The following is a 26,922-nucleotide window of genomic DNA, read 5'->3' as shown; positions in this document are numbered from 1 at the left end:
TATATGTGGGCATTGCTGTCGATTATTTTATATTTCTATACGTGTGTCTGCATGACAATTATTTGTATTAATACATAGGAATAATTATCCAAGAAGTTGCACATAACCTGTTGGTTTGCCTGGATACTTTCACAGAAGATTATGGGTAACCTGAAAATATCCAGTAACCAGATGGAACTGCATCATAGAGGGAGGGATGATTGGTTTATTTCAGTAATATTAGAGTACTGGAAAATTAATGAATAAACTGGTATTCTGCAGAGAAAGAACTGACAGTACAAAAGCACTCACTCTGTGCTTTCATCTTTAACCAGTAAAGTACTATCTGTACACTGCTTTTTGGCTGCACGTCTGGTTCCAGGGGTGACACATCAGAAATTATATGCATGCCTCTACACACTGCTCCTCTCTTAGGTCCAGACAAGGATTAACACAGTTACCAATGACAATTAGGGATGAACATTAAACGCTGGCCCAGCCAGTGACACTCACATCCTATAAATGAAATTTTTTAAAAATGACCTGTGAAATGAAAGTGGTCACCCAGCTAAATTTCTGTACCATTGGGGTTCCCACATGTATGTTCCTATATTAACCACTGCATTACTCCGTTGCTCTTTGTTGACATAATACTGTCATGCCACAGCATATCTTCTGTGGGGTATTGATACTCTGTTGTTATGTAATTCTTTGTATTGTTAATTTTGTGCTGTACTGTAACTCACAGAAATATCAGATTAGGAGGTATCCCACTCGTTGCTCAAACCTGTTCTGCCATTCTATTAAATCATGGCTGATCAACTCTATTTGCCAGCCTCTGCTTCATATCCCACGATACTCTAATTGATTGCAGCCTTGAAAATTTCAACTGACCATTTTGGGGAAGAGAGTTCCAGAGTTCCACAACCATTTGTGTCTATAAATGCTTCCTGAGTTCACTCTTGACTGGCCTGGCTCTAATTTTAAGGTTATGTTCCTTTTGCCTGGATTCCCCTACCAGAGGAAATAATTTCTCTGCATCTGCCCTATTGAATCTCATTAACATTTTTGACACCTCGATTAGATCACCCTGAACCTTCCAAACTCGAGGGGTTACAAACGAAATTTATGCTACCTATCCTCAAATTAACCCTCTAAGCCCTGGGGAAACCTCTGTTCTGGCTCAGATGCAGTGCCTAAAAGTGAATACAGTCTTTTAGATGGGTTCTGGCCAAGACAATGTAACTGAAGCATCACTTCTTTACTTTTGTATTCTAACCCCAATGAGATAATCCAGTCCTGTAGTCTATACAAAGAAGTTACAAATGGAAGCCAGCCATTCATCCTAACCTGTCTGATGGTGTTTACCTTCAAGTGAGAAAATGGCTATAATCTCAGTTATCCATCCTGTTCCTATATCCCGTCAACATTTTTTCCTTCACTGAACTATCCAATCTAACCTGATTCCTTGATCAAGGACTCTTCGTGCTAACAGCTGGTGCCTGTTGGCAGATTATGGCCCTACAGATTTTCTACCTGTTCAAATTTATGGGCAGAAAATCAGGTGCCTATAATTCTCCAACTAGTGTCATTTATGACAATATTGCCTGAAAGGAGAATCAGCCATTTTCTTGGCATTTTGTTGTGTTTGTTGCATTCTTCTGTGTTGCTGTTACCTGAGGTGTATTGTTGCTGAATTGAATTAATTATTGGCTTTCGTGTTATTCTCTATCCTAAAATATTGTGACATTATTCTCTGTATTTTTATTCTATGATCTATTATTACACTGGACTTTCATCCCCTAAGTTTCTCTCTATCTACCTCCTTTCTTTTAAAACGTTCTTTAAACTATTCCTTTGACCAAACTTTTAGTCACATATCTTAAATTTCTCCCTAATTGAAATCAGAAAATGCTGGAAATATTCAGTAGGTCTGGCAGCATCTGTGGAGAGGGAAAGAGTTAATATTTCAGTTCTCAGCAGACTGGAGGAAATTACGAGCTGTAACAGATTTTAAACAAGCGTAGAGGCAGAGAAAGAGAGAGGGGAGGGAAGAAGAAAAGGAAAAGTCTGTGTTAGGGTGGCGGGCAGAATGGGAAATTGGATAAGGCAAAAGAATGTGGTAACAGACAGGAAACAAATGATGGGTTTAGAAAAGATGTGAATGAGAATAGCGGAACCATTACCAACACTCCTGTCCAAAAAATGGGAGCAGTGATTATGAGCTGAAATTGGTGAACTCAGTGCTGAGCCTGATGGGTTGTAAAGTTCCGAATCAAAGGATGAGGGACTGTTCCTCCAGCTTACATTGAGTTTGACTGGAACAGTGCAGGAGGCCAAGAGAGGTCAGACTGGCGAGTGAGCCAGAGAACTAAAATGACCAGTGACAAAAAGCTCATGGTCACTCGGGCAGACGGGAAGGAGGTGTTCTGCAAAGCCGTCACCTGATCTGAGGCTCAGCTACACTGCTGGGGTAGGAGCTCCTTTCCCAGAAACATTCACTCTTTCCTCTCTGCAGAGATGCTGCTTGATCTGCTGAGTATTTCCCGAATGTTTTGTTTATATCTCAGATTTCCAGCATCTGTGGGATGTTGTCCTTCTGACACTATCTGTTTATTCTGTATCTGCTTATGTGGCTTAATGTTTTTTTCTGTTCACAGTCCCGTGCAGCGCTTTGGGATGTTGTATTACTTTAAAGATATAATAAATACAAATTGTATTAAGCTGTCAAATAATTACTCCACATTAGTCTACATTAACTCTGTTATTATTTATTTACTTTATTATTGTATTCTACTTTCTGTATTGCTCTGCATGGTTACCCTGCAGTATTCCTCTCCTGTATATATACTCACAAATACATGGCTTTGCTGGTTGTATTGTGCGGGGGGCTGGCCTCTGTGTTGTGGGTGGGATTTGGCCGTTCCTCAATACCCTCGCCACCCTCCTTCCTGAGCTGCTGCTTCTCTTGGTCTCATTCTTCTCCCGAGTCTCCAGGTGGAAACATGTCCTCAGCAGCCACACCAAGGCCAGCATCAGTGAGCGGGGGACTCTGTCTCACCCTCTTCATTCTCACACTCGCTCTGACAGGTAAGAAATGCCGTGTTAACTGTCACCCCGCCCCAAGGCTGCGCCCCAAGGCTGATTCTCCCCTCCTCCAGGTGTCTGCAGAGAACGAATGTGTCAATTTCACTGAAACTAACTCAAAGCAACAAATGAATCGGCAGAAAAAGAACTGCAGGAATTTTTTGGGGGGGAAATTACAGCTTTCTCTCCATAGTTTGCAGAGAGAGGCATTTTGTGCCTTTTTTTTAAAAAAAAAGTCTGTTTGAACGTTCATGTCCAGTAGTAAATAACTCGAGTGTCTGTGCGAAGCGGTGGTTTGAACTTTTACTGCTGTGTGGGGAGGAGGGTATTGGTCCCGAGGAGGGGACTCCTGCATCGGCGGCGCTGCCTGAACTAAGCCTTGGGATACCCAGCACCCACATTGAGTCCACAGACCAGACCTGAAACTTTGGGCTGTAAAGTTTCGCGGCTTTTTGAGTTCTGTCTCCGAAATGTGGAATCGGGGGTTGGCAGGAGCCCGCCTCATCCGGGAAGATTAAACGAAGAGTAGAGAGGGAGAGTGTGAATGACAAGCGAAAGGGGAGATGAGAAGAGAAGAGAGGAGTGGAACCGAGCAAGGCGGAAAAGCAGAGAGAGAGAATGAATTTAAAAAAAACACAGGAAAAAGAGAGAAAAGGGGCTGAGGAGATATGCGAGATTGAAATAACACGAAGCAGAAAAGAGAATGACAAAATAACGGAGAAAATGACAGTGAGATTGGGACAACAAATGAAGTCGTTTGGAGCATCTTTTGTAATTGTCGCCAGACCAAGTTACTGATGCACGTTCCTGGAGTAGTTTGTGTATCTATTTTTCCATATTGATACATAATCCCGTTAAATGGAGCATTCATAATGAGTTAAATCTATGCATGCATTAACTTGTACATTTTAAAAATAATGTTAAAGTCTCAAACTCAGCAGTTATAAGATTTCACTCCGCTTTGAGATCTCTCTTTTCAACTTTTTCTTTACAAAGCTGGCTTTTAATAAAGTAGAGGGGGGACCAGAGTCAGAGCTGAAAGCCACCGTTTGTTGAATGGAAAACTGTAGTAGGAATTGAACTAAAAGTCAAACGAAAGTTTACTGATTCGTTTTTATTATTTCATGAATTTTATTTACGCGCTCCGATTGCTTCCCTGTGGCCGGGGGTCTCTATGTTTTGAGTTTGAAGTGCCTAATGTTGATGGCAGCCACTCCCTGGAGTGATGGTGAGTTTGTTGGATTATGTTTAACGAAGGCAGCATCTGCCCAGTCCTCGCTCACCAATACTTTCAATGATTCAAACCTTACTTTTTATTAAAAAAATCTATTCCTGTTGTTCAATTATTGTGAAATCACAACTAACTGATGATATAAAATAAAACAAATCTGGTTTCCACAAGTAACTTAGTCTTTTACCAGGAGGTAGGAAAGCTGTTCATTCCCACCCCAGAGCCCAGACTATGTTGATCACTCTAAACTGTTGCCTGTTTGGAGAAAATAGGCTTCCTTACTTTAAACCTATATATTTAATCTTTATCTTCTTTCTAATGAGCAGCTTTATTCTATTTTTTCATTTCTTCCAATTCCCTCTCCGTTGTCCCTCTTTATTCTGCCAACAATGTTTTCTTTATCTCGGACTGTCTGCTTCAGCTTCACATTTCAGCTCCATCTTTTTCCTACAATCCATGTGCCAGCTCCTCCTTAGGCAGTCCCTCGGGATTGAGCACTTGCTTCCACTCTGGTTCGATGGGTTCTGGGATGGCTGATGAATCCAAGGCGTGATCTGCAAACTTGGCCACATGCAGGGCAGGTGGTGCTTGGAGGGTCGGGTAGATGGGTTGTTTGGAGGTTTGTGCGCTCCCTCCAATACCTCGATTTCACCTCTGCACATTCCTGATGAAGTCTCTCAGTGTTTGTTGCCTTCCTGAATGAGCCTTCTCCATTTTTGTTGGTCACAAGCCAGGGTCTCCTATGAGGTGGGGGGGATGTTTGGCCTCATCAGGGATGGCCTGAGGACAATCCTAGAGTGTTTCCAATGATCGCATTAATTCTGGGCCAACATTGTCCACCTGTGATGTCCAGGATCATCTTTCCCTGATTTTCCATTGCGTGTACACGTCTGAAACTCTTTCTTACACCAGGGGCAACTGCTCTTCATTTCAGAAATAATTTACCATTTCCGATTCCCTGATGTAAGTTTCCAGTAAACAATGTCACTGCATATCTTGCTGGTTTGTAGAATTGAAATATTACCTGTGGACAAAGGTGCATTACAAAGACTGTATTCAGCCTTCATATGTGGTTTCTAAATTGGTTGTCGTTGCTGCAACCTTTTAAAAGCTACATTTTTGTTGTCTCCTTTCTCTCCCAATTCCATGTTGTCATTGCCAGCTGAGGGGATGGGATGAGCAAGTCTGTGGGCATTTCTCCAGATGGCATCAGTGTTATTTGGTCATCCCATCAGGCATTGTGCTTAGGGTACAAGGAAACTGAGCCAGACCTATTTGGGATTGGCCCTGAGGAAAATCCTTGTCTCAGTCAAATCGGGATGAGAATAAATTGAATCACAGAATGGTTACAGCACAGAAAGAGGCCATTCAATCCATCATGCCTGGCTGGCTCTCTGCAAGCGCAATCAGCTAATCCCACACCACAGCCCTTTCCCTGTAGCCCTACAATTCTTTTCCTCTTTGGAAAGCTACCACCACATTCCCAGGCAGTGCATTCAAGATCCTAACCGCTCGCTATGTAAAAAAAGCCTTTCCTTATGTCATCATTGGTTCTTAGAGACGGTGGGATTGGTGCTCGATAGCGTCCACCTACCGACTCTGTCGTCTTACTGGGGGTCTTCAACACTCGTGGGGAATGATGGGGATTCCTGGAGAGGACTGATTAGGAGGAACGGCCTCCCCGATCTGAACCCGAGTGGTGAGTTGTTATTGCACTTCTGTGCTGGTCACGGATTGTCCATGACAAACACCATATTCGAACACAAAGATGCTCATAAGTGTACCTGGTACCAGAGCATCTTGGTTCGAAGGTCGATGATTGACTTGACAGTTGTGGCATCAGACCTAAGGCCGTATGTTCTGGACACTCAGGTGAAATGGGGACGGAGCTGTCAACTGATCACCACTTGGTGGTGAGTTGGATTCGGCGTGCGGGACGTGGGCCAGACAGTCAAAGGAAGCCCAAACATGCTGTGAGAGTCACCTGGGCATGTCTGGAAAATGTTCCCGTGTGATATGATTTAAACTCCAACCTCCCGAAGAATTTCTCTTCTATCCCTTGTGAGGTCAAGGACATTGTGTTCAAATGGACCACGTTCAAGACCTCAATCGTTGAGGCGGCTGTGAAAAGCTGGGGCTTGAAGGCGGTCGGCACCTGTCATGGCGGCAACTCTAGGACTCGCTGGTTGACACCAGTGGTGAGGGAGGCTGTCAGATCGAAGAAGAAGGCCTTCTGGGCCATTCTCGCATATAGGTCTCCTGATTCTGTTGAGAGGTACCAGCAGCCCACGAGGGCTACAGCAGCAGTGGTCACTGAAGCAGAAGCTCGGGCTTGGGAGGAGTTTGGAGAGGCCTTGGAGACTGAAAACCAGACGGCATCAAAGTTGTCCTGGCAAACCATTCGGCACCTTGGCAGGGGCCGACGGGATGTTGCCCAAGCTGCTCTCAGCAAGGGTGGGGAAATACCACAATTGGGGAGATCACCATGAGGTGGAAGGAATACCTTGAGGAACTCCTCAATCCCATGGATATGCCCTCTTTACAGGAGGCAGTGCCAGAACCCTTCAGTGAGATCGGATCTATCGCTGTTGCTGAGATTACTGCTGTTGTCGAGGGCCTCCAAAGCAATAAGGCAACAGGGGTGGACGAGATTCGTCCGGAGATGTTGAAGGCACTGGACAATGTTGGGATGTCATAGCTAATGCGCCTCTTCAATGTTGCGTGGAAAGTGGGGACAGTACCGCTGGATTGGCAAACTGGGGTGGTGGACCCCACCTTTAAGAAAGGGGAACAGAGGGTGTGCTCCAATTACAGAGGGATCACACTCCTAAGCCTCCCTGGGAAAGCCTATGCCAGAGTGCTGGAGAAGAGACTTTGTCCATTAGTCAAACCTCAGGTTCAGGAGGAACTCTGCAGATTCCACCCTGGCCGTGGAACAGTGGACCAGCTCTTTGCCCTCTCACGGATATTTGAGGGTTTGTGGGAGTTTGCTAATTCGGTCTACCTCTGTTTTGTAGACCTGGAGAAAGCGTATGACCGCGTTCCTCGGGATATTTTGCGGGAGGTGCTGCGGGAGTGTGAGGTGCCAGTGCTGCTTCTGCACGCTATCAGGTCTCTCTATTCGCAGAGCATTAAGTCAAATTTGTTCAAGGTGGGCGTTGGACTCCGCCAAGGGTGTGTCTTGTCTCCACTCCTGTTCGTGATTTTCATGGACAAGATATCAAGGTGCAGCTGAGGTACAGAGAGTATCCAGTTTGGGGGTGGCATCTCTGCTGTTTGCAGATGATGTTGTGCTTCTTGCCTGATCCGACTGTAATCAGCAGTGCGCACTCGAGCGTTTTGCTGCCAAGTGTGAGGCAGCTGGACTGCGGGTCAGCACCTCCAAATCTGTGGTCATGGTTCTCTCCCGGAAAAGAGTGGGTTGCTCTCTCCAGGTGAGGGGGAACGGCTTTCCTTAGTGGAGAAGTTCAAGTATCCCAAGGTCTTATTCACGAGTGATGGCAGGGGTGAGGTTGACCAGCGGATCGGTATGGTGGCTGCAGTTCTGTGGGCGCTGCACCAGTTCGTGGTGGTGAAATGGAAGCTGAGTTTTAGGATAAAGTTCGGTTTACCGGTTGATCTACATCCTCATCCCCACCTATGGTCATGAACTGTGGGTAATGACCGAAAGGATGAGATTGCCGTACAAGTGGCAGAAATGAGGTTTCTCCTCAGGGTTGCTGGGTATACTCTTTCGGACAGGAGTTCGGCAATCTGAGAGAGCCTCGGAGTAGAGTTGCTGCTCCTCCAGATCGAGAGGGGCCAGTTGAGGTGGTTCGGGGATCTGATAAGGATGCCCCCTGGTAGGCTGCCGTTGGAGCTGTATTGGGCAAGACCCACTGGGCGGAGACCTCGAGGCCGACCCAGGACGTGCTGAAGGATTACATCTCTTGGCTGGCTAGGGAATGCCTGGGAATCCCTCAGGAGGAGCCGGAATCTGTGGCTGAGGAAAGGGAAGCCTGGCCGGCCCTACTCAGCTCTCTGCCACCACAACCCTCACCAGGAGAAGTGGTGCGAAAATGGACGGATGGACGGATCATTGGTTCTTTTGCCATTCACCTTGATCGGCATCCTCTTGTTCTGAATCATCCTGCCAATGGGAACAGTTTCTCTCTATCTACTCTGTCAAGACCTCGCATGATTTTTAACACCTCTATTAAATCTCCTCTCAGCCTTCTCTTCTCTAAGGCGAAATGCCTCAACTCCGGAACCATTGTTGTAAATATTTTCTGCATCCTTCCTGAATTTCCACATCCTTCCTCAAGTGTGGTGCCAGAATTGGACACAATACTCCAGTAGAGTCCGAACCAGTGTTTTATAAAGATTCATCGTAATTTCTTTGCTTTTGTACTCTATGCCTCAGTTTATAAAATCCAGGATCACAGATGCGTTTTTAACCAGTTTATCAATCTGCCCTGCCACCTTGAACGATATGTGCAGATATACACCAGGTCTCTCGGCTCCTGAACTTCCTTTAGAATGGCACCTTTTATCTAATTTGCCTTTCATTATTCTGCTTACCAAAATATCCCACTTCACTGTTCCCCGCTTTAAATTTTATCTGCCACATCCGCCTATTCAACTAGCCTGTTTATGTCCTCTTGAAATCTATCACTGTCTTCCTCAGTTTGCAATACTTCCAAGTTTCGTATCATGTGCAAATTTTGAAATTGTTCCCTGAAATCTAGGTCATTAATGTAGATCAAGAAAAGCAGTGCTCCTAATACTGACACCTGGGGAGCCCCACTATATACCACCTTCCAGTTCAAAAAAAACATTCACCTCTCCTCTATTTTCTGTCACTTGGCCAACTTTGTATCTATGCTGCCACTGTCCCTTTCATTCTGTGGGACCATGGTTGTGGCGCTGGATCAGAAATCTGTACTGGTTGGATTTAAATCCAAGTTTTGCATTGCAAAGTTGCAAGTTGCCAAATTGAATTCACAAAAATTAGTAATTTCTGGGGAGCACCAGAAAACGAGAATGAAAGCTATCGTTAAAAATTTAGTCTCCTAGGATTGAAACCTCCTCCACCTTTTCCCAACCCCCTCCCCTCCCTCACCAACCTGGCCTAGTTTTTATAAATTCATTCATGGGATGTGGGCGTCGCTGGCTAGGCCAGCATTTATTTCCCATCCCTAATTGCCCTTGTTCAGAGGGCATTTAAGAGTCAACCACATTGCAGTGGGTCTGGAGTCACGTGTAGGCCAGACCAGGTAAGGACGGCAGATTTCCTTCCCTAAAGGATATTAGTGAACCAGATGGGTTTTTACAACAATTGGCAATGGTTTCGAGGTCATCATTAAACTTTTAATTCCAGATTTTTATTGAATTCAAGTTTTACCAACTTCCGTGGTGGGATTCAAACCCAGGTCACCAGAGCATTACCCTGGGTCTCTGGAATCTTAGTCCAGTGACAATATTACTATGCTACTCAACAGTGTACATGTAACATCAGTCCCACACTATGTGGATGACTCTTAATACCCTCAAGTCAATTAAGGATGTACAATAAATATTGCTTTTCCCATATTAACTCTCCAGGTCAAAATGCTGTGCCAGAATTTAGATAGGTGGAATCTGGAACTGGTATTGTTTACAGCCCTTAAATCTGTGTCTTTAAAGAAATGGTAGCTAAGTTATGTACAGCTGCATTTTAGCAACTGAATAATCTGAGGATCTAGGCTTGTGGGTTAAATGATATGTTTTTATCCTCATGGAACAGCGTATTCTCTAATTTACCTTAAATAATGTCATACAAGACTCAACAGTGTAATACAAATTGCCAACATTTTTGTGCTGCTGGATCAGCGCCTACTAAGAACTGGGTGGAAACTTTCTCAAACTACTTTTGCAATGAACTTTGAGATACATTTTCATTCCATCCATCTGGGCTAGATTGAAGCCCAGGTGCTAGAGGTGAAAGGGCATTGTAGTACACCACCCAGTCTCTCTTGATTCATATCTCTTTTTTTAAAAAACTCAAAAATCTAAACAAAGCACACCACAAATTGTTTGGTGCATTTATAGACTGAATTAGAATGGGGAGTACATATAAATAAACACTGTACCAGAACCGGGATCAAGATTAGCTCCACCAACAAGTTTTCAAACATTTGACATTCTAAGAGTTGAAGTGAATGAAAAATTGAAAATGTTGGAAATCAGAAATGAAAAAATAAAATGTTAGAATTTACATATTTATATTATCTTTAAAAATGTTGAAAGCACAGCTAAATAGGTCTTTAGCAGGTCTTTATTAAAAGTAGATAGAAAATTTGAATTGTTGACCTCCACCTGTTAACCTAGTTTCCATGAAATGTCCTGACTGGTTTGGCCTACAAAAAGGAGATTCTTCAACCTGCTGAGGATGGTCTACCTCAACCATTACTCATGTCTTTCTTGGATGTTGATTGACCTCCTGGGTTTTTCTGGGGTTTTCTGTTTTTAATCCTAATATAAATTGATTTTGGCCAAGAGCACAAATGCCATTGGGGCTGACTCCAGTTGAACTCTTCATTCGGAAACATGTCTTGATGTTTGCCCAATTTTTACACTATCTTTCTCCTTCCCTATGAATTAGACCATGGGATGGCAATAATTCTTTGTGACAGGTGGTGATGTTACAAAAGCAAATGCTGCAGGAATTTAAACGTATAAGGTATATACAAATCAATTGTGGATTTGGCACGCTGCTCCCTTGTAATATTTCTCTAACATGTTTAAACTCCTGTGATGATTTATTACCTTTGGCCAATGTTACTTAAGTCACAACACTCTTGACATTTTTTTGTTAGAAATTTCATTTTCACCTTCCCTGTGAGAAACAAAATAGTTTCCTGATGCCCTACAGAGAAATAGTTTGGCATTAGATCTGACAGTAACTGGGAGGATCGTAAGGTTGATTATGGGACTAAATAAACTCTTGGGTTGGAGAAGATTCTGTTTGTCTAACAAAGATTTAGCAAAAATGGATAACTCCTTGTCAGAATGGTTGCTGTCTTTGTTGGTGTTAGACTATGATGAGGACTGACATTAATATTACATTTTATTTTGACACTCAGTCTGAAGTCACCATTCTCTGAAATTTGAGCTACACTTTTGGTTTGTGTCAAATTTAGCATTTCAACAAGAATCCTCAGACTCCGATGTTCCAGTTGTTGTTAATCCCAGTTGATAGATTGATGGACCATGTCCTGTACAGCTTTGCTTTAAGGATTAAAGTTTCTCTCAGTTGCATTTTTGGGGGCAAATTTTTACGCATCTTGAGGTGTATGAGATCATAACTTGGAATGGAAACGTTGAGCACTTTCAGGGTACAGAATAATTTAAATCCAGCCTGAAACTTGCTCCATGCTATCCCTATCAAACTCTTGTCAGGTGTGTCATAGCCTAGATGGAGATAAAACTGTCCACACATTGCGCCATCCGAAACTTCCACATCAGGTGCAGAACAAGGTAGAATAAAGCTCCCTCTACTGTCCTCCATAATGCATCTTAACTATTAGTTAGCTTCAGAAGAGTACTCCCTGCTGAACCCGTGTAGAACGTTCTAAAATGTTAACGGGACAGTGGCTGGGAAAAGAGGAGTCTGAAAATGAAAACAGTTAGGTTAAACACAGCAGCAAGATATTCTTTAAGTACTCTAACAGCAAGAGAACAGTCAGGGAAAAGAGATCAAGTAAAGAGAGATGAGAACAAAAATTAAAACTGAGGATGAACTTAAAGTACATAACATTTCCAATTGCTTCTCTGAAAAATTCATCGTAAAAGACTTTAGTATATTGTTCTTCAGAGAATCCAAGTATATTTATGGACTTAGACGTCAATGAATTGGAAGTTCTAAATGGCGTTTAAGTGCTAAGGGAGACAGTGGGCTGGGTCTTTCTTCATTACCTTGTGTAAAATCAGGTCAGGCCAGCCTTTCATGCTAGTTCCCCCTTGTCTACCACTACTTCCTGCTGCCACCTGGTGTAGGTGGTGGTAAGTCCAGGGCTAGTGCTGCTAATAGCCCAAAATGGACATTATTTAATCAAGGTGACGGGGATCTTGCCTGCTGGCTGGAGAGTTGGCAAGAGTCCTGTGTTACTTACTTGAGGAATTAGGTGCCAATCAGGCACTTAAGTGGCCAGTGGCAACCCTTCCCTGGGAAATCCTGCCCCTGAGAGCTGTCGACCAATCAAAGGCTGGCACCTGTTTATTGCAGGCAATGCCAGTGAGAGTTGGGGGAAGGGCTGTCAGCAAAGAAAGGGGAGGTGGCCCTCAGCAGGCCTCAGCTTCCCGATGATGGGGGTCTCAATCAGACATTGAGTGCTTTTGAATGAGGGACCTCTCCAGAGCCTGTTTGGGTTTCCTACATGGTGACTGGCCTGCCCGCCACCTGTATATTAATTGCCCACTTAAGGGCCTCATGGTGTGGGAAGGTCATCCATGAGCCATCCTGCCTAGGACTTAAACAGGGCAGACCTGGCACCTGATTAAATACACCCCTGTCTTTCGACACCTCAGGGAAGGGCATTAAATTCCACCCAATGTCTACAAGTGGATGAAAGTTCTGAGGAGTTATCTGTCTGCTGAAGACTGCAAAGCTGTAGCTCCTTCAGTCTTTAGAGTTCTGCTGCCGTTTAAGGTCTCCTACTTTCAGATGTCACTAGCATCCTCACCACTGCAATGACAGCTCACCCCACAGTGGCCTGCTGTGCATGGGTTGGTCAGCAATTCCACACCCTCCACCCCACAGACATTTACAGGAACAGCCACCCCACTTACTGGAACAAGGAAAATCCAATCCAAGAACAGGTTGACTCAAGGGAGACGGTGGAGTAGGGGTAATGTCACTGGACTGGGCCGGGATTTTCCAGCCCTGCCAAAAACCAATGGACTTGTGGCTGCCCCAACGCATCTCCAGCAGGGACGGAAAATCCCGCCCCTAGACTCATGCTGTCGGCGGGGGGCATGGGTTTAAATCCCATCATGGCAGCTGGTGAAATTTGAATTCAGTTGATAAATCTGGAATATAAAGCTCTTCTCAGTAATGGTGACTACGACAGCTATCATTGATATTGTTAAAAACGCTTCTGGTTCACTAATAGCCTTACCTGGTCTGGCCTACATATGACTCACGATCCACAGCAATGTGTTTGACTCTTCACTGCATTCTGAAATGGCCTAGCAAGGCATTCAATTCAAGGGCAATTAGGGATGAGCAACAAATGCTGGCCTCACCAGCGATGCACGCATCCTATGAAAGAATAAAAAGAAGAACCAAAATTTTTTACATAGCGAGAGAGTAACTCAATGCTGGTGAGATCTCACTGGAATGGTAATAAACAACATCGAAACTTTACTTGAAACAAAAGATGAAAATCAAATCTGGGAAGCTACAAATTCATTAATTATATACTTGTAACATATAAAAGAATGGAAGCAACAAATCAGCAGCAAACTTTAAAATTATTTATAAAATAATATTTTAGTAAGTACAAGACATTGTGGCTTCAGAAGGGGAAGTCTTAACTAACCAACCAAGTTGACCTTGAGGAAGTGACATCATGTGGTGAAAATTGTATCTAGACTTCCAGAAAGCGTGTGAAAAAGTTCCCTGTGAAAGCAGTGGTACATTAGTTCGTCAGTGAGAGCTGGGGGTAAAATCTGGAAAAGGATAAGAAATTGGCTGAAAGGTTACTAGTGAGAGGAATGACAACAATTTGGACCAAGTTCTGAGCACAGTTCTATTATTTATAAATCTTGTCAAAACTCTGTCCAGTTATGGTCACCAGGACACAAGGCAATTGAGAGAAGGGAGCTTTGAGCCTGAATCCTAGAATCACAGAATCTCACAGTCCTTCGGCCCATCGGGTCTGCACCGACACGTGAGAAACACCAGACCTACCTACCTAATCCCATTTACCAGCACTTGGCCCATAGCCTTGAATGTTATGACGTGCCAAGTGCTCATCCAGGTACTTTTTAAAGGATGTGAGGCAACCCACCTCCACCACCCTCCCAGGCAGTGCATTCCAGACTGTCACCACCCTCTGGGTAAAAATGTTTTTCCTCACATCCCCCCCCTAAACCTCCTGCCCCTCACCTTGAACTTATGTCCCCTTGTGACTGACCCTTCAACTAAGGGGAACAGCTGCTCCCTAACCACCCTGTCCATGCCCCTCATCATCTTGTACACCTCGATCAAGCCGCCCCTCAGTCTTCTCCAACGAAAACAACCCAAGTCTATCCAACCTCTCTTCATAACTTAAATGTTTCATCCCAGGCAACATCCTGGTGAATCTCCTCTGCACCCCCTCCAGTGCAATCACATCCTTCCTATAATGTGGCGACCAGAACTGCACACTGTACTCCAGCTGTGGCCTCACCAAGGTTCTATACAACTCCAACATGACCTCCCTACTTTTGTAATCTATGCCTCGATTGATAAAGGCAAATGTCCCATATGCCTTTTTCACCACCCCACTAACATGCGCCTCTGCCTTCAGAGATGTAGGACACACAGGCCAAGGTCCCTTTGTTCCTCAGAACTTCCTAGTGTCATGCCATTCATTGAATACTTCCATGTCAAATTACTCCTTCCAAAGTGTATCGCCTCACACATTTCAGGGTTAAATTCCATCTGCCACTTATCTGCCCATTTGACCATCCCATCTATATCTTCCTGTAGCCCAAGACACTCAACCTCACTGTTAACCACCCAGCCAATCTTTGTGTCATCCGCAAACTTACTAATCTTACCCCCCACACAGTCATCTATGTTGTTTATATAAATGACGAATAATAGGGGACCCAGCACAGATCCCTGTGGTACGCCACTGGACACTGGCTTCCAGTCACTAAAGCAGCCTTCTATTATCACCCTCTGTCTCCTACAACTAAGCCAATTTTGAATTCACCTTATCAAATTACCTTGTATCCCATGTGCCTTTGCCTTCTTTATAAGTCTCCCATGTGGGACCTTGTCAAAGGCTTTGCAGAAATCCATATAAACTACATCAACTACACTACCCTCATCTACCCACCTGGTCACCTCCTCAAAAAATTCAATCAAATTTGTTAGGCATGACCTCCCTCTGACAAAGCCATGCTGACTGTCCCTAGCATTAAAACACTGAGGTATTCAGATGAATTTGAGAAACTGGGCCATTTTGCCTCAAGAGAATGACCCGGGGAGCATTATAGGAGTAGCCATAAACCATGATAGTGAAACTTGGGCTGAATTTTATTTGTCCCCGCCAGGGGCGTGTATTTAGCCACCACCCTGCCCTCCCTCAAGCTCACCCTCATAATATGGGACATGGGCAGGTACAGAAATTGACAGTCCACCTGGCATATTTAAATGAATGATTAGGGGTCAACTGAGTTTGTTAACAAGCCAGTTGGCCCCTATAATACGCTGTCCATGCCATAAAATGGTTAAAAAACTTTTTCAAAGGGTGGAAAGGAAGCAGGGTACTATTTTCGGTGGGTGCTAGTTGTGCACCGGGGGGAGGGGCAACACCCCTAAGATAGTAGCCCCCCCCTTCCTAGCCACTTGTTCCAGAAAACACAACACTTCCCTGCTGCCTTCCCTAAACTGCCCAAACCCTCCCTGCCCAAGACCCCGGGCTTATTTGGCTTCGGGATCCATGGGTCATCTTTTTGTTCCAGTTGCACTCTGGCAGCTGTCGGCCGATCTGATTCTTAAAAGAAAATTCTTTCATGGGATATGGGTGTCACTGGCTGGGCCAGCATTTTGTTGCCCACCCCTAATTGCCCTTGAGAAGGTGGTGGTGAGCTGCCTTCTTGAACTGCTGCAGTCCATGTGGTGTAGGTACACCCACAGTGCTGTTAGGGAGGGAGTTCCAGGATTTTGACCCAGCGACAGTGAAGGAACGGCGATATATTTCCAAGTCAGGATGGTGTGTGGCTTGGAGGAGAACTTACAGGTGGTGGTGTTCCCATGTGTCTGCTGCCCTTGTTCTTACATGTGTTTGAGATCATGGGTTTGGAAGGTGTTATAGAAGGAGCTTCTGCGATGCATCTTGTAGATGGTGCACACTGCTGCCACTGTGCGTGGGTGGTGGAGGGAGTGAATGTTTGTGGATGGGGTGCCAAAGCGGGGCTGCTTTGCCCTGGAATGGGTTGAGCTTCCTGAGTTCTGTTGCACTCATCCAGGTAAGTGGAGAGTATTCCATCACACTCCTGACTTGTGCCTTGTAGATGGTGGACAGGGAAGTCAGGAGGTGAGTTACTAGCTGCAGAATTCCCAGCCTCTCACCTGCCCTGTGCAGGTGCGACTGAGCCCTGTCCATTGTTTTTGAGAGAGTTTGAAGCCAGCGACAGAAAATACTCTTATTTCTGCTGGCCCTTTTCTACTGGTCTCAGATCCTTCCCAGGCTCCACTGCTGGAAGCCCTCTGATGTGTACCCGGGTGATCTGGCAACTTCTGAGTTCCAGAGTTTCAGTTACGTCACATTTCCAAATTTAATTTCCCCAAAACTGCAACTTATGTTCCTAAATCATATGAATAATGAAATTAGACATTTTCTTAACACTCTTGTGATCATTACAGCTGCCATATTCTCTCTTGCCAAGTATGTGAGATTGTGCTTTCTAGTAGATACCCGGTTTCAGTTTAAATTTGCTGATGTGAGCAGACAAGTACTCGGTCCACCCACGTACCTTGTTTTTAGCAACTGAGCTGATTTGTCAGTCAATTTGCCCTGTGACCCTGGGCACAATGATTGTTGCAACTGCAGGTTTTAAAAAGGGAATCGTTTCAGAAAACAAAGCATTTTTAAACTCCGTTTCAGTGGATCCATTTTTTACTGCCTGTTTAAAATACAAGCAATCAGAGAGTTGCTAAAGAATTTGATAGTTATAAATGGGAATGTTGTGTGGTTTCACAGTCCTTCTGGAAATCTGTTTGTTGTCTTTGAAGTGGGCAGCTGGCTCCTTTCTATTCTCCTTTTCAGTTCAAGGCTCTTCAGTTTCAGGTAGAGTAAACAGTTGGATGGAGTAGTTTAAAGTTTCAGCCAAGATGTGAAGCAGCAGCATGAGCGAGATGATGGATGGCGTGGGCCTCTCTGCTTGTGCCTGCGAAAACCAGGTTCTCTAGTGTCAGACCACTAAAAGCTGCTGCTGCATTTAAAAACAATAAATAAACTACTACTTGCACTGTGGGGCATCACTAACAAAAGCTGAAGAAGTAGCATGCCTTTAAAGTGCATTAGCAAAGCAGTGAAGAAACTGAGCACTGTGACTCTTTGCCTCTGGCTCTTGATTTGTTCTGATTTTAGAAACAGCTTGTTAAGATCTCAGCCCAGCTTCGCAAAACACATTTCAACAGGACATCAGGGCATGTTTATCAGGCCACACAGGGAGCCACTGTTTGCTCAGCTTTTCTGTCCATGTTGAGGATTCAGTTCTTTTCTTTCTGTGGAACAAACCTAGCACAGAACATTGCTCATAACACTTGGAAGAAATGTATCATTTTAAGTTGAATTTATATATATATATATTTGTGTGTTAAGACATGGTTTCAGTTTCATTTAGGTTTTGTTTATGAACCTTGGTGCCTGGGTGTCTGGATAGACTTGTGACTAAAAGCTCATGTCTTTTGAGTTTGTTTGTACATATACAGTTTTAATGAGATCTTCCAACCCTTGAAGTGAAAGAGATAGATTAAAGAGGGTTAAAAGTTCAGTGATTCTGGAAACAAAACACAAAGTAGAAAAGCTTCACTAAGATAAAAGCAAAATACTGCGGATGCTGGAAATCTGAAACAAAAACAAAAATTGCTGGAAAAACTCAGCAGGTCTGACAGCATCTATGGAGAGAAAGACAGAGTTAACGTTTCGAGTCCAGATGACTCTTCTTCAGAACTTTCAGAGAAGTAGAAATGTGATGAAATATATACTGTTTAAGGGGGGGGGGGGGCGCGGTGGGACAGGTGAAGCTGGATAGAAGGCCAGTGATAGGTGGAGGCAAAGGAGAGATTGCAAAAGATGTCATAAACAAAAGGTCGAAGGGGTGTTGATGGTGGTGATACTGGCTAAAGGAGGTGCTAATGGTGACATTTAGAGTAGAAAGCAGGATGAGCAAGTGACAGATGGCCCTAGTGGGGATGGAGTGGGGAGAGGGGATGGTGTGGGAGAAAAGATAGAAATAGGCTAAAAGGTGGGGATAAAACAATGAATGGAAATACATTTTTAAAATAATAATAGAAATAGGTGGGAAAAAATTAAAAAATAAATATTTGAAATAAGGGGATCAAAAAGGGGTGAGGATGGAGGAGAGAGCTCATGATCTAAAATTGTTGAACTCAATATTCAGTCCGGAAGGCTGTAAAGTGCCTAGTCGGAAGATGAGGTGCTGTTCCTCCAGTTTGCGTTGAGCTTCACTGGAACATTGCAGCAAGTCAAGGACGGACATGTGGGCATGAGAGCAGGGTGGTGTGTTGAAATGGCAAGCGACAGGAAGGTCTGGGTCATGTTTACAGACAGACCGAAGGTGTTCCGCAAAGCGGTCACCCAGTCTGCATTTGGTGTCTCCAATGTGGAGGAGACTACATTGGGAGCAGCGAATGCAGTAGACCAAATTGAGGGAAGTGCAAGTGAAATGCTGCTTCACTTAAAAGGAGTGTTTGGGCCCTTGGACAGTGAGGAGGGGGGCATTAAAGGGGCAGATGTTGCACCTTCTTTCCAAAACAGTGCATCTGACAGGTCTTCTTCCTTAACCGAGGTTTCCCACCCACAGTGGTTGACAGGGCCCTCAGCCGTGTCCGACCCATCTCCCGTGCCTCTACCCTCACACCTTCCTTTCTCTCCCAGAACCACGATAGGGTCCCCTTTGTTCTCACTTTTCACTCCACCAGCCTCCCCATTCAAAGGATCATCCTCCGCCATTTCTGCCAGCTCCATCATGATGCCACCACCAAACACATCTTCCCTTCACCCACCTTGTCAGCATTCCGTAGGGACCGTTCCCTCTGGGACACCCTGGTCCACCCCTCCATCACCCCCTACACCTCAACCCTCCTCCCACGGCACTTTCCCATGCAATCGCAGAAAGTGCAACACCTGCCCCTTTACTTCCTCCGTCCTCGCCGTCCAACGGCCCAAACACTCCTTTCAAGTGAAGCAGCATTTCACTTACACTTCCCTCAATTTGGTCTACTGCATTTGCTGTTCCCAATGCGGTTTCCTCTACATTGGAGAGACCAAACGCAGACTGGGTGACCGCTTTGCGGAACACCTTTGGTCTGTCCCCAAGCATTACCCAGACCTCCCTGTCGCTTGCCATTTCAACACTCCACCCTGCTCTCATGCCCACATGTCTGTCCTTGGCTTGCTGCATTGTTCCAGTGAAGCTCAACGCAAACTGGAGGAACAGCACCTCATCTTCCGATTAGGCACTTTACAGCCTTCTGGACTTAATATTGAGTTCAACAACTTCAGATCATGAACTCTCTCCTCCATCCTCACCCCTTTTTGATCCCCTTATTTCAAATATTTATTTTTATATATTTTTCCCCACCTATTTCTATTATTATTTTTAAAATGTATTTCCATTCATTGTTTTATCCCCACCTTTTAGCCTATTTCTATCTTTTCTCCCACACCATCCCCTCCGCCCACTAGGGCCATCTGTCACTTGCTCATCCTGCTTTCTACACTTAATGTCACCATTAGCACCTCCTTTAGCCAGTATCACCACCATCAACACCCCTTCGACCTTTTGTTTATGACATCTTTTGCAACCTCTCCTTTTGCCTCCACCTATCACTGGCCTTCTATCCAGCTTCACCTGTCCCACCCCTCCCCCCCCCCCCCCCCCCCCCCCCCCCCCCCTTAAACAGTATATATTTCATCACATTTCTACTTCTCTTTAGTTCTGAAGAAGAGTCATCTGGACTCGAAACGTTAACTCTGTCTTTCTCTCCACAGATGCTGTCAGACCTGCTGAGTTTTTCCAGTAATTTTTGTTTTTGTTTCAGAGAAGCTTCACTGTTGCCTAGCGACAGTGACCCAGGGATACAAACAGAGAGAAGACAGGAGTTGAGAGAAGGTAATAAGTAGTGTGTGTCAGAGAGAGAAGACAGGGATTTTAAGCTCTCTGAGAAGAAAAAACTACAAGGCCAGTGGGACAGTAGTTAACTGAATAACCAGCTATGGGACTCACTAAAGTGATCAGTTTAGTGGAGGTGCTACTGGAAGACTGAGTTTAGGGAACTCATTTGTTTGTTCTGCAGTTGAAGAAACAGTGAGTTTAGAGTGGTTTTTTTTGGGTGTTTCGGGGAGAGATACGAATTGGGTGAGAAGTATCAAGTGAATGCTCGGGAATTCACTGGAAGAAAACCATTTGCATGTGTGCGAGAAGCCTTTGTGTCAAGCTAGTGGTAACTCTTCGCTGGTTTGTGTGTCTGTAAAGATAATGCTGGGGTAAAGGAGTACTGGGAATTTGAATAATTTTCTCGTGTTTGTATTGAGATCTTTCCAACCTTTTTGTCTGGTGTAATGTAGTTCACTTTCTTGTTTTAATAAGTAGTTTATTCTTTGTATTAAAAGTTCACCAGCAGACTCCTGTGAATTTGTTCAGTAACTTCCCTCCACAGTTTCTAAAAAAAAAGTTAGGATCTATCAAGCAGGTTTCACTCTGGGATCTGACTTGTCCAGTATTAACAGCAGCTGGGATCGTGACACTAGTGTTAAAAGCAAGTTGAAAAGAGCAAAGGAAGTTTGAAGCTGATGATGAACAGTAAGTTAGTCAGGATGTAGAGAGGAACAACATTTTCCCATAACAAAGGGTTGCATTCTCATCATCCCCACCTCACAGGCTGAGTAACATGGGGGTGTGGGGGGAGAGCGGGTGGGGGTTGTGGATGGCACACTTCTCCACCCCGCCACAGAAACAATGTTAGTGTGGAGCCAACATGCTCCACGCCGACCCACCCCACAGCCACAAATCGCTGCCGGGCAGACTAATGAGGCATGAGTGGAACTTCCACCCCAGTCCTACCCTCTGGAGCTGTCAGCCAATTGGATTGGGTGTCTCACCACATAAACATTTTAGCACAAGGAAGCTGGACGAAGGAGTAGAAAATAAACCTAAAAGGCTTGTTGATTCTACTAGTGTCTGGAATTGTGAAACTGAAATGCGCACCCTGAGACTTCAATATAAGGTCTTGAATCTGTATCTACCAACTTTTTTTTTAAAACACCTCAATCTTCCTAGCTAAGGATGGGAAAATCAGGGTGACCATTCTTGATCATTAGTCAGTGATTCTCAGCTATGATGCTTCCATTGTCAAATATCCTGCTGACATTGTGTAGACTCAGACGTAAGAGATGCCCAATAGCTTACCAGAGGGTGGACAACACTTGTGGAACCCAATGCAAGTCAGCATCCTCAGGAGGAGAACAGTGAGCATCAGAGGGGAATGCTGATTTAATTGTGAACTCAACTGCATGAGTCGCCAAGTTCATAAGCTTAATTAATACTGATTCACGCAATGGTGGCGTGGATCAGTATACAGTGCCAGTGTATACAGACCATATATCCCAAAGACTGGTGGATCGTATCAAACAGCATGTCGCTTCTGCCAGCCGTACCCAGCCAGCCCGTGCTTGCAAAACTCAAAACATAGTGTCCAACATTAGATGTGGTTCTGCAATTGGATAACATTTGCTAAATATTCCTCAGTGTGCTAAAAAGTACACTGATAACAAATTTAAGAGTGTCAGTTGGGCTCACAGTGCGGCGCATTTGTGTGCACTGGAAGCCACATATATCAATACACATGGCCCTATTCTTTGCATGTACATGCATTGTGTCTGTTTCAGCTAAATAAAATAAGTGATAGCCATTCGCTAGTTTATTCCTCACAACACTGCCTTGACCAATCAGGGAGTCAAGCTGCCTGGTTTAAAATTTTAAACAATGCTTGGCAGTTAACTGTCTAACACCATTAACTGGCAAATTCTCCATGGCAGTGCCTCTACCAATCAGTGTCCACTTGCCAACCAATCAGCACTGTCTTCTCATACAGTATAAAGTTGTTGCTTCCCCTACATTGATATTCTTGTGATTGTCCTGATGAGTGCAAGATGAAAAGCTTTGACAAAATGCCTTATTTGTGCAATGTTCAAGTTCTGTACAACCAAACGACTATAAATTATCAGTGGTTAAATTTGCTTGTTAACAAGGCAATTGACCCCGATAATACACTGCCCAAGCCATAAAACGATTGCCGTAGCCAGTCGGGTACGAGTGGGTAGGCTTTTTTAAAAAACTTTTTCAAAGGACAGGAAGGAAGCAGGGATATTTATCTTCACGGGGTGTCCTTTGCGAGTCAGGGCAGCCCCCCTAAGATAGTTCTCCCCCTTTGTTCCCACCCACCTGCCCCATTAAACACACCACCCTTAACCCCCTCACTAAACTGCCTAAACCCTCTCTGTCCAAGGCCCCGGACTTACTTGGCTCTGGGATCATTAGATGAAGAAGAGTCATACAGACTCGGAATGTTAACTCTGTTTCTCTCTCCACAGATGCTGTCAAACCTGCTGAGTTTTTCCAGCATTTTCTGTTTTTAATCCAGGATCCATAGGCTTTTTGGGCCTGCTTGCAGTCCTAGCAACACCCACTAATGTGCTCTTGGTGCTGCCATGACTGATGGAACTCCCGGTCAATTCAATTGACCAGCAGCTCCTGAGGGCAGGGCTTCCTCCCCAGTGAGGGGCAGAAGTCCCTCCACCATTGCTCCGTCCCCCCCGTCCCAATTTAGTGCATTATAACTGCATGGTGGACTGGCGTGAAGCGGGTTGGCTCCATGCAGACTTTGCTTCTAGGGGGAGAGTGAGCTGTCTGCACCTATTCTGCCCAAATTCTCTGGATGAACAGATGAAAGAATAGGATTCTAGAAAGACAATAAACTTGTTGGTTTATGTACTTTTGGCAACGAATGAGGTAGTTAACGTTTGCAGTGACAGAGTCAAATTTTCCAGTGTTAAGTTACTTCATTACAAAGTTTCTCAAATAACAGATTTCACTGTGTTCTGAATACATTTACCAGTTGTTAATTGCATGTGTTTGCACGGACATAAACAGAAAACTGTGCGGAGTTGGTTTGGAAAGGTCTGCAGTTAACCTGGTAGTGGTTAAGGGACAGTGGGGTTAACTACACTGTGGTTGGCAATAATAGTAACAAATCCCTGATTGGGGTTAAAATTGGCCAACTCTGTCAGCACTTGCACTGTTTTCAAGTCCTCCTGTTGCAGCTGGATTTCGCAGGGTTGCTTAATGTAAATAATGCATGTGTACTCCATGCGTGTTTTTAATGTGTGCAGGAAGCATTGCTGCCTGGGGTTATGGGGAACTGCTCTTGAAAGGAGGCATGGCTTTTTTTTATTGGAAATCGACAGCTGCTCCTGAAAGTTGTTGCAGCAGCATCGAGAACTGGCCCCAGTGGTAGAGGTGGCACCTGTTGATTGTTGTTGTGGTTGTCTAAGGAAGAGGTTGAGGCAGAGAGTCTGAACAGTAACTATTTATTGTAGAACATATTTAGGTACAGATATACAAGACAGTTGCTCTTCTTCAGTCCAAGCCGTGAGCTATCTACATTTAGACTACTACCAGTCATATAACTCCTTTTACATCATCAGGTGGGTGGTACTGTTTTCCCAATCCCACATTAACTCTTTCAGTCCTGAACACCCTAATACTACAGCACCCAGGAAACTGACCAATTTGGAGTGGGTGGAGCCCTCTTCACTGAGCTACTGTGCATGGCCAAAAGAGGCAGGGCGAACGCAATCTCCCATAGGTTATAGGAGCAAATGTGAAAAAAGTTCGTGAGACTGGAAAAAAGAATGTCAAGGTAGTTTTGAAGAAATACTGGCCACTGAAAAGAATGCAGTCAGAAAAGCATGGTGATCGATCAGATATGCAGACTGCAATGTACTGGCCTCAATTCTGAAAATTTATGTCCCTTCACTATCATCTCAGAAATGATGCATCTCCAACTTGGTGGGAGGCAAAGGCCAAGGCTTTCACTCATAGAGCTGTTCCATATTTCTTCACCCACTCAGTATGTCTCCTCAAATTACTTTTTTGTTATTCTCTCATGGGATGTGGGTGTCTCTGGCTATGCCAGCATTTATTGCCCATCCCTAATTGCCCCTGAGAAGGTGGTGGTGAGCTGCCTCCTTGAACCGCTGCAGCCCATGTGGTGTAGGTACACCCACAGTGCTGATAGGGAGGGAGTTCCAGGATTTAGACCCAGCGACAGTGAAGGAATGGCGATATATTTCCAAGTCAGGATGGTGAGTAGCTTGGAGGGGAACTTCCAGGTGGTGGTGTTCCCATATATCTGCCGCCCTTGTCCTTCTAGATGGTAGTGGTCGCTAAGATTACTCCCATGCTTGCTACTGTTTTCACATAAAGTAGAATGTTGGCCGGATGTGGAGCTGTAATGATGTCTAGTAGTACATCTTACACCAGACCTACATGCTCTACAATAGCACCAAAGGCAATCTTTGAGGAAGTAAACAAAGATGCATGGACATGCATGTTGTAGGGAAATAAACTGCTTATACCGACTTTAGAACATTTAACAAAGGCCTTTTAATGTCATGAAAGCATTCCTTTGCTGCTTTTGAAATGTTTCACTTCATCATTGCAGAACACACTACAGTCACAGATTCCAGTAAAATGTCAGAAAACGGCAATATTGACATATCAATCTAGATATGTTGTCAATGATTACTTCAGCAGTGAAACAAAGTGGAATACATAAAGCTTGAAATTACCATTAAAATGTTGGCACTGACAATAGTGATCTGTCTTTGATGAAATTGCTTAATGTGTTTAACACATCTCAAACTGTCTTTTTATAAAGCTTTGAGTGTTTTCCAGATATGTTTTGAAATGGTGGAGCAGGGAGAGTGGGGAGACGGAACATTTAAACAGCCACTTCTGCTCTGAGCTTGTTACTGAGAAAAGAGCTTCATTGTATTGACCAAGGAATGCAGCTGAACTCAGTCCCATTTACTAGTTGCCCTTTCTTGTGATCACATAGTTCTGTCTGTATCACGCATTGCTGCATCCTTCAGGCAGGCTGACGTAGCATGTGTTACATTGACCTCCATTGGCAATGATGAACTCCCAGCTCCCCCAACCACTCTGAAAGTCTTTGCAACCTGAGATTGGCGTTATTTCACTTTTAAAAAGTATTATCCCAGCTTCAGGGCGAGGTAAATCCAGTATTGATGCACCTGAAGAGAAAAAAAAACCACAGGGCTACAGGGAAAGGGTGGAGGAGTGGGACTAGCTGAGTTGCTTTTGCAGAGAGTCGGCAGAGGCAATGACATCCCGAATGGCCACCTAGACAGTTACCATTCAGTGATTCTACAATGTGACCCTACAGTGCTCAAAGTTGCCTTGTCACCATAGAGAGCTGCTTATTACTCCTTCGTTTTCAAAATTGAAAATGAGAATTTTCCATGATTTAGATGCTGGTGACTACTTTGACCTGCAGAATTTCATCTGCTGTATCAGCTTTGACTGTGACTTTGGTAAATGACTTCCTCTTGAGTTGAATCTCATGATGACATTGGATAGAATGTCATTCACATTACAGTCACCGTTCAAGTTAGTATCTGATTTAAATATGCCTGTAATTGATTAACTTAATGATCAGTTTAATTGGCAAATTCCCTAGTGATTATTGAAAAGCAGGATACCGCAGATGCTGGAAATCTTGAAATTTCGAAATGTTGGAAAAACTCAGCAGGTCATGGGTGTATCTGTGGGGAGAGAAACAGAGTTAGTGTTTCAGGTTTCACACTGACACCTGTCCTTGACCTATTGCACTGTTGCATTAACGTACAATAGAAGCTCAAGGAACAGTACCTCATTTTTAAATTAGGCACTTTTACAGAGGCTTCTAGACTCAACATTTTGTTCAATAATTTAAGACCATAATCTTGGCACCCATTTTGTTTCTTTTTGCACGTTTCGGTTTTTTTTTTGCTTCCAGTCAGCTGCACACTCGGTCCAGGCACATGCTTTGTTTCTTTGTTTCTTTTCTTGTCCCATCACCATTTCCTTTAGTATAGGAAGACTAACTCTTCTGTCTTTCAATCTCTCCTGTCCTTCACCCTATTACAGGCCTTCCTTTTGTCCTTGTCTCACCCACCCCTTGCTCTAAACCTATACATCTCTAATTTTTCCCAGTTTTGATGAAAGATCATAGACCTGAAACATTACCTCTCTCCACAGATGCTGCCATAAGCTGCTGAATATTTCCAGCATTTTCTGTTTTCATTTTCCTACTGATTATCTTGTCAGCGTAAAATGCCATTAGAGTATCACATAATGATTGTAGCACAGAAGGAAGCTATTGGGCCTGTAGTGTCCATATCAGCTTTCTAAGAACAACTCAGCTAGTCCCACTCCTCCTCTTTTTCCCCATAGCCCTGCAGTTTTTTCTCTGCAGATAATTATCCAATTCCCTTGTGAAAGCCAGGAATGAATCTGCCATCACCACACTCAAGCAGTGCATTCCAGATCCTAACCATTTGCTGTGTAAACAAAAG

At 44.2% G+C, this 26,922-nt stretch overlaps 1 protein-coding gene and 1 long non-coding RNA gene across 5 annotated transcripts in view; one reads left to right on the top strand and one right to left on the bottom strand.

Moving 5' to 3' along the window:
• LOC144671549 (basal cell adhesion molecule-like) overlaps window positions 1–26,922 on the top strand; it is a 253,895-nt gene that overhangs the window by 66,117 nt on the left and 160,856 nt on the right. The window contains exon 1 of one of the 4 annotated variants that reach the window (XM_078533506.1): window positions 2,913–3,069. The exons of 2 other annotated variants lie outside the window; for them this stretch is intronic. In XM_078533506.1, the coding sequence (XP_078389632.1) occupies window positions 2,985–3,069 (85 nt within the window). In that variant the 5' untranslated portion in view covers window positions 2,913–2,984. Of the gene's footprint in view, window positions 1–2,912; window positions 3,070–26,922 lie in introns of those variants that run through there. One more of the 4 variants, XM_078533513.1, reaches the window with a different exon arrangement.
• Window positions 1–26,922, bottom strand: part of LOC144671623 (uncharacterized) — a 1,108,978-nt gene that overhangs the window by 1,020,718 nt on the left and 61,338 nt on the right. The gene's annotated exons all lie outside the window — the stretch shown is intronic.

Source organism: Cetorhinus maximus, chromosome 2 (assembly GCF_964194155.1).
Source record: "Cetorhinus maximus chromosome 2, sCetMax3.hap1.1, whole genome shotgun sequence".
NCBI classification, from domain to species: Eukaryota; Metazoa; Chordata; class Chondrichthyes; order Lamniformes; family Cetorhinidae; genus Cetorhinus; species Cetorhinus maximus.
Note: the sequence above shows the minus strand (reverse complement) of the source record. Positions and strands in the feature narration are given on the sequence as shown.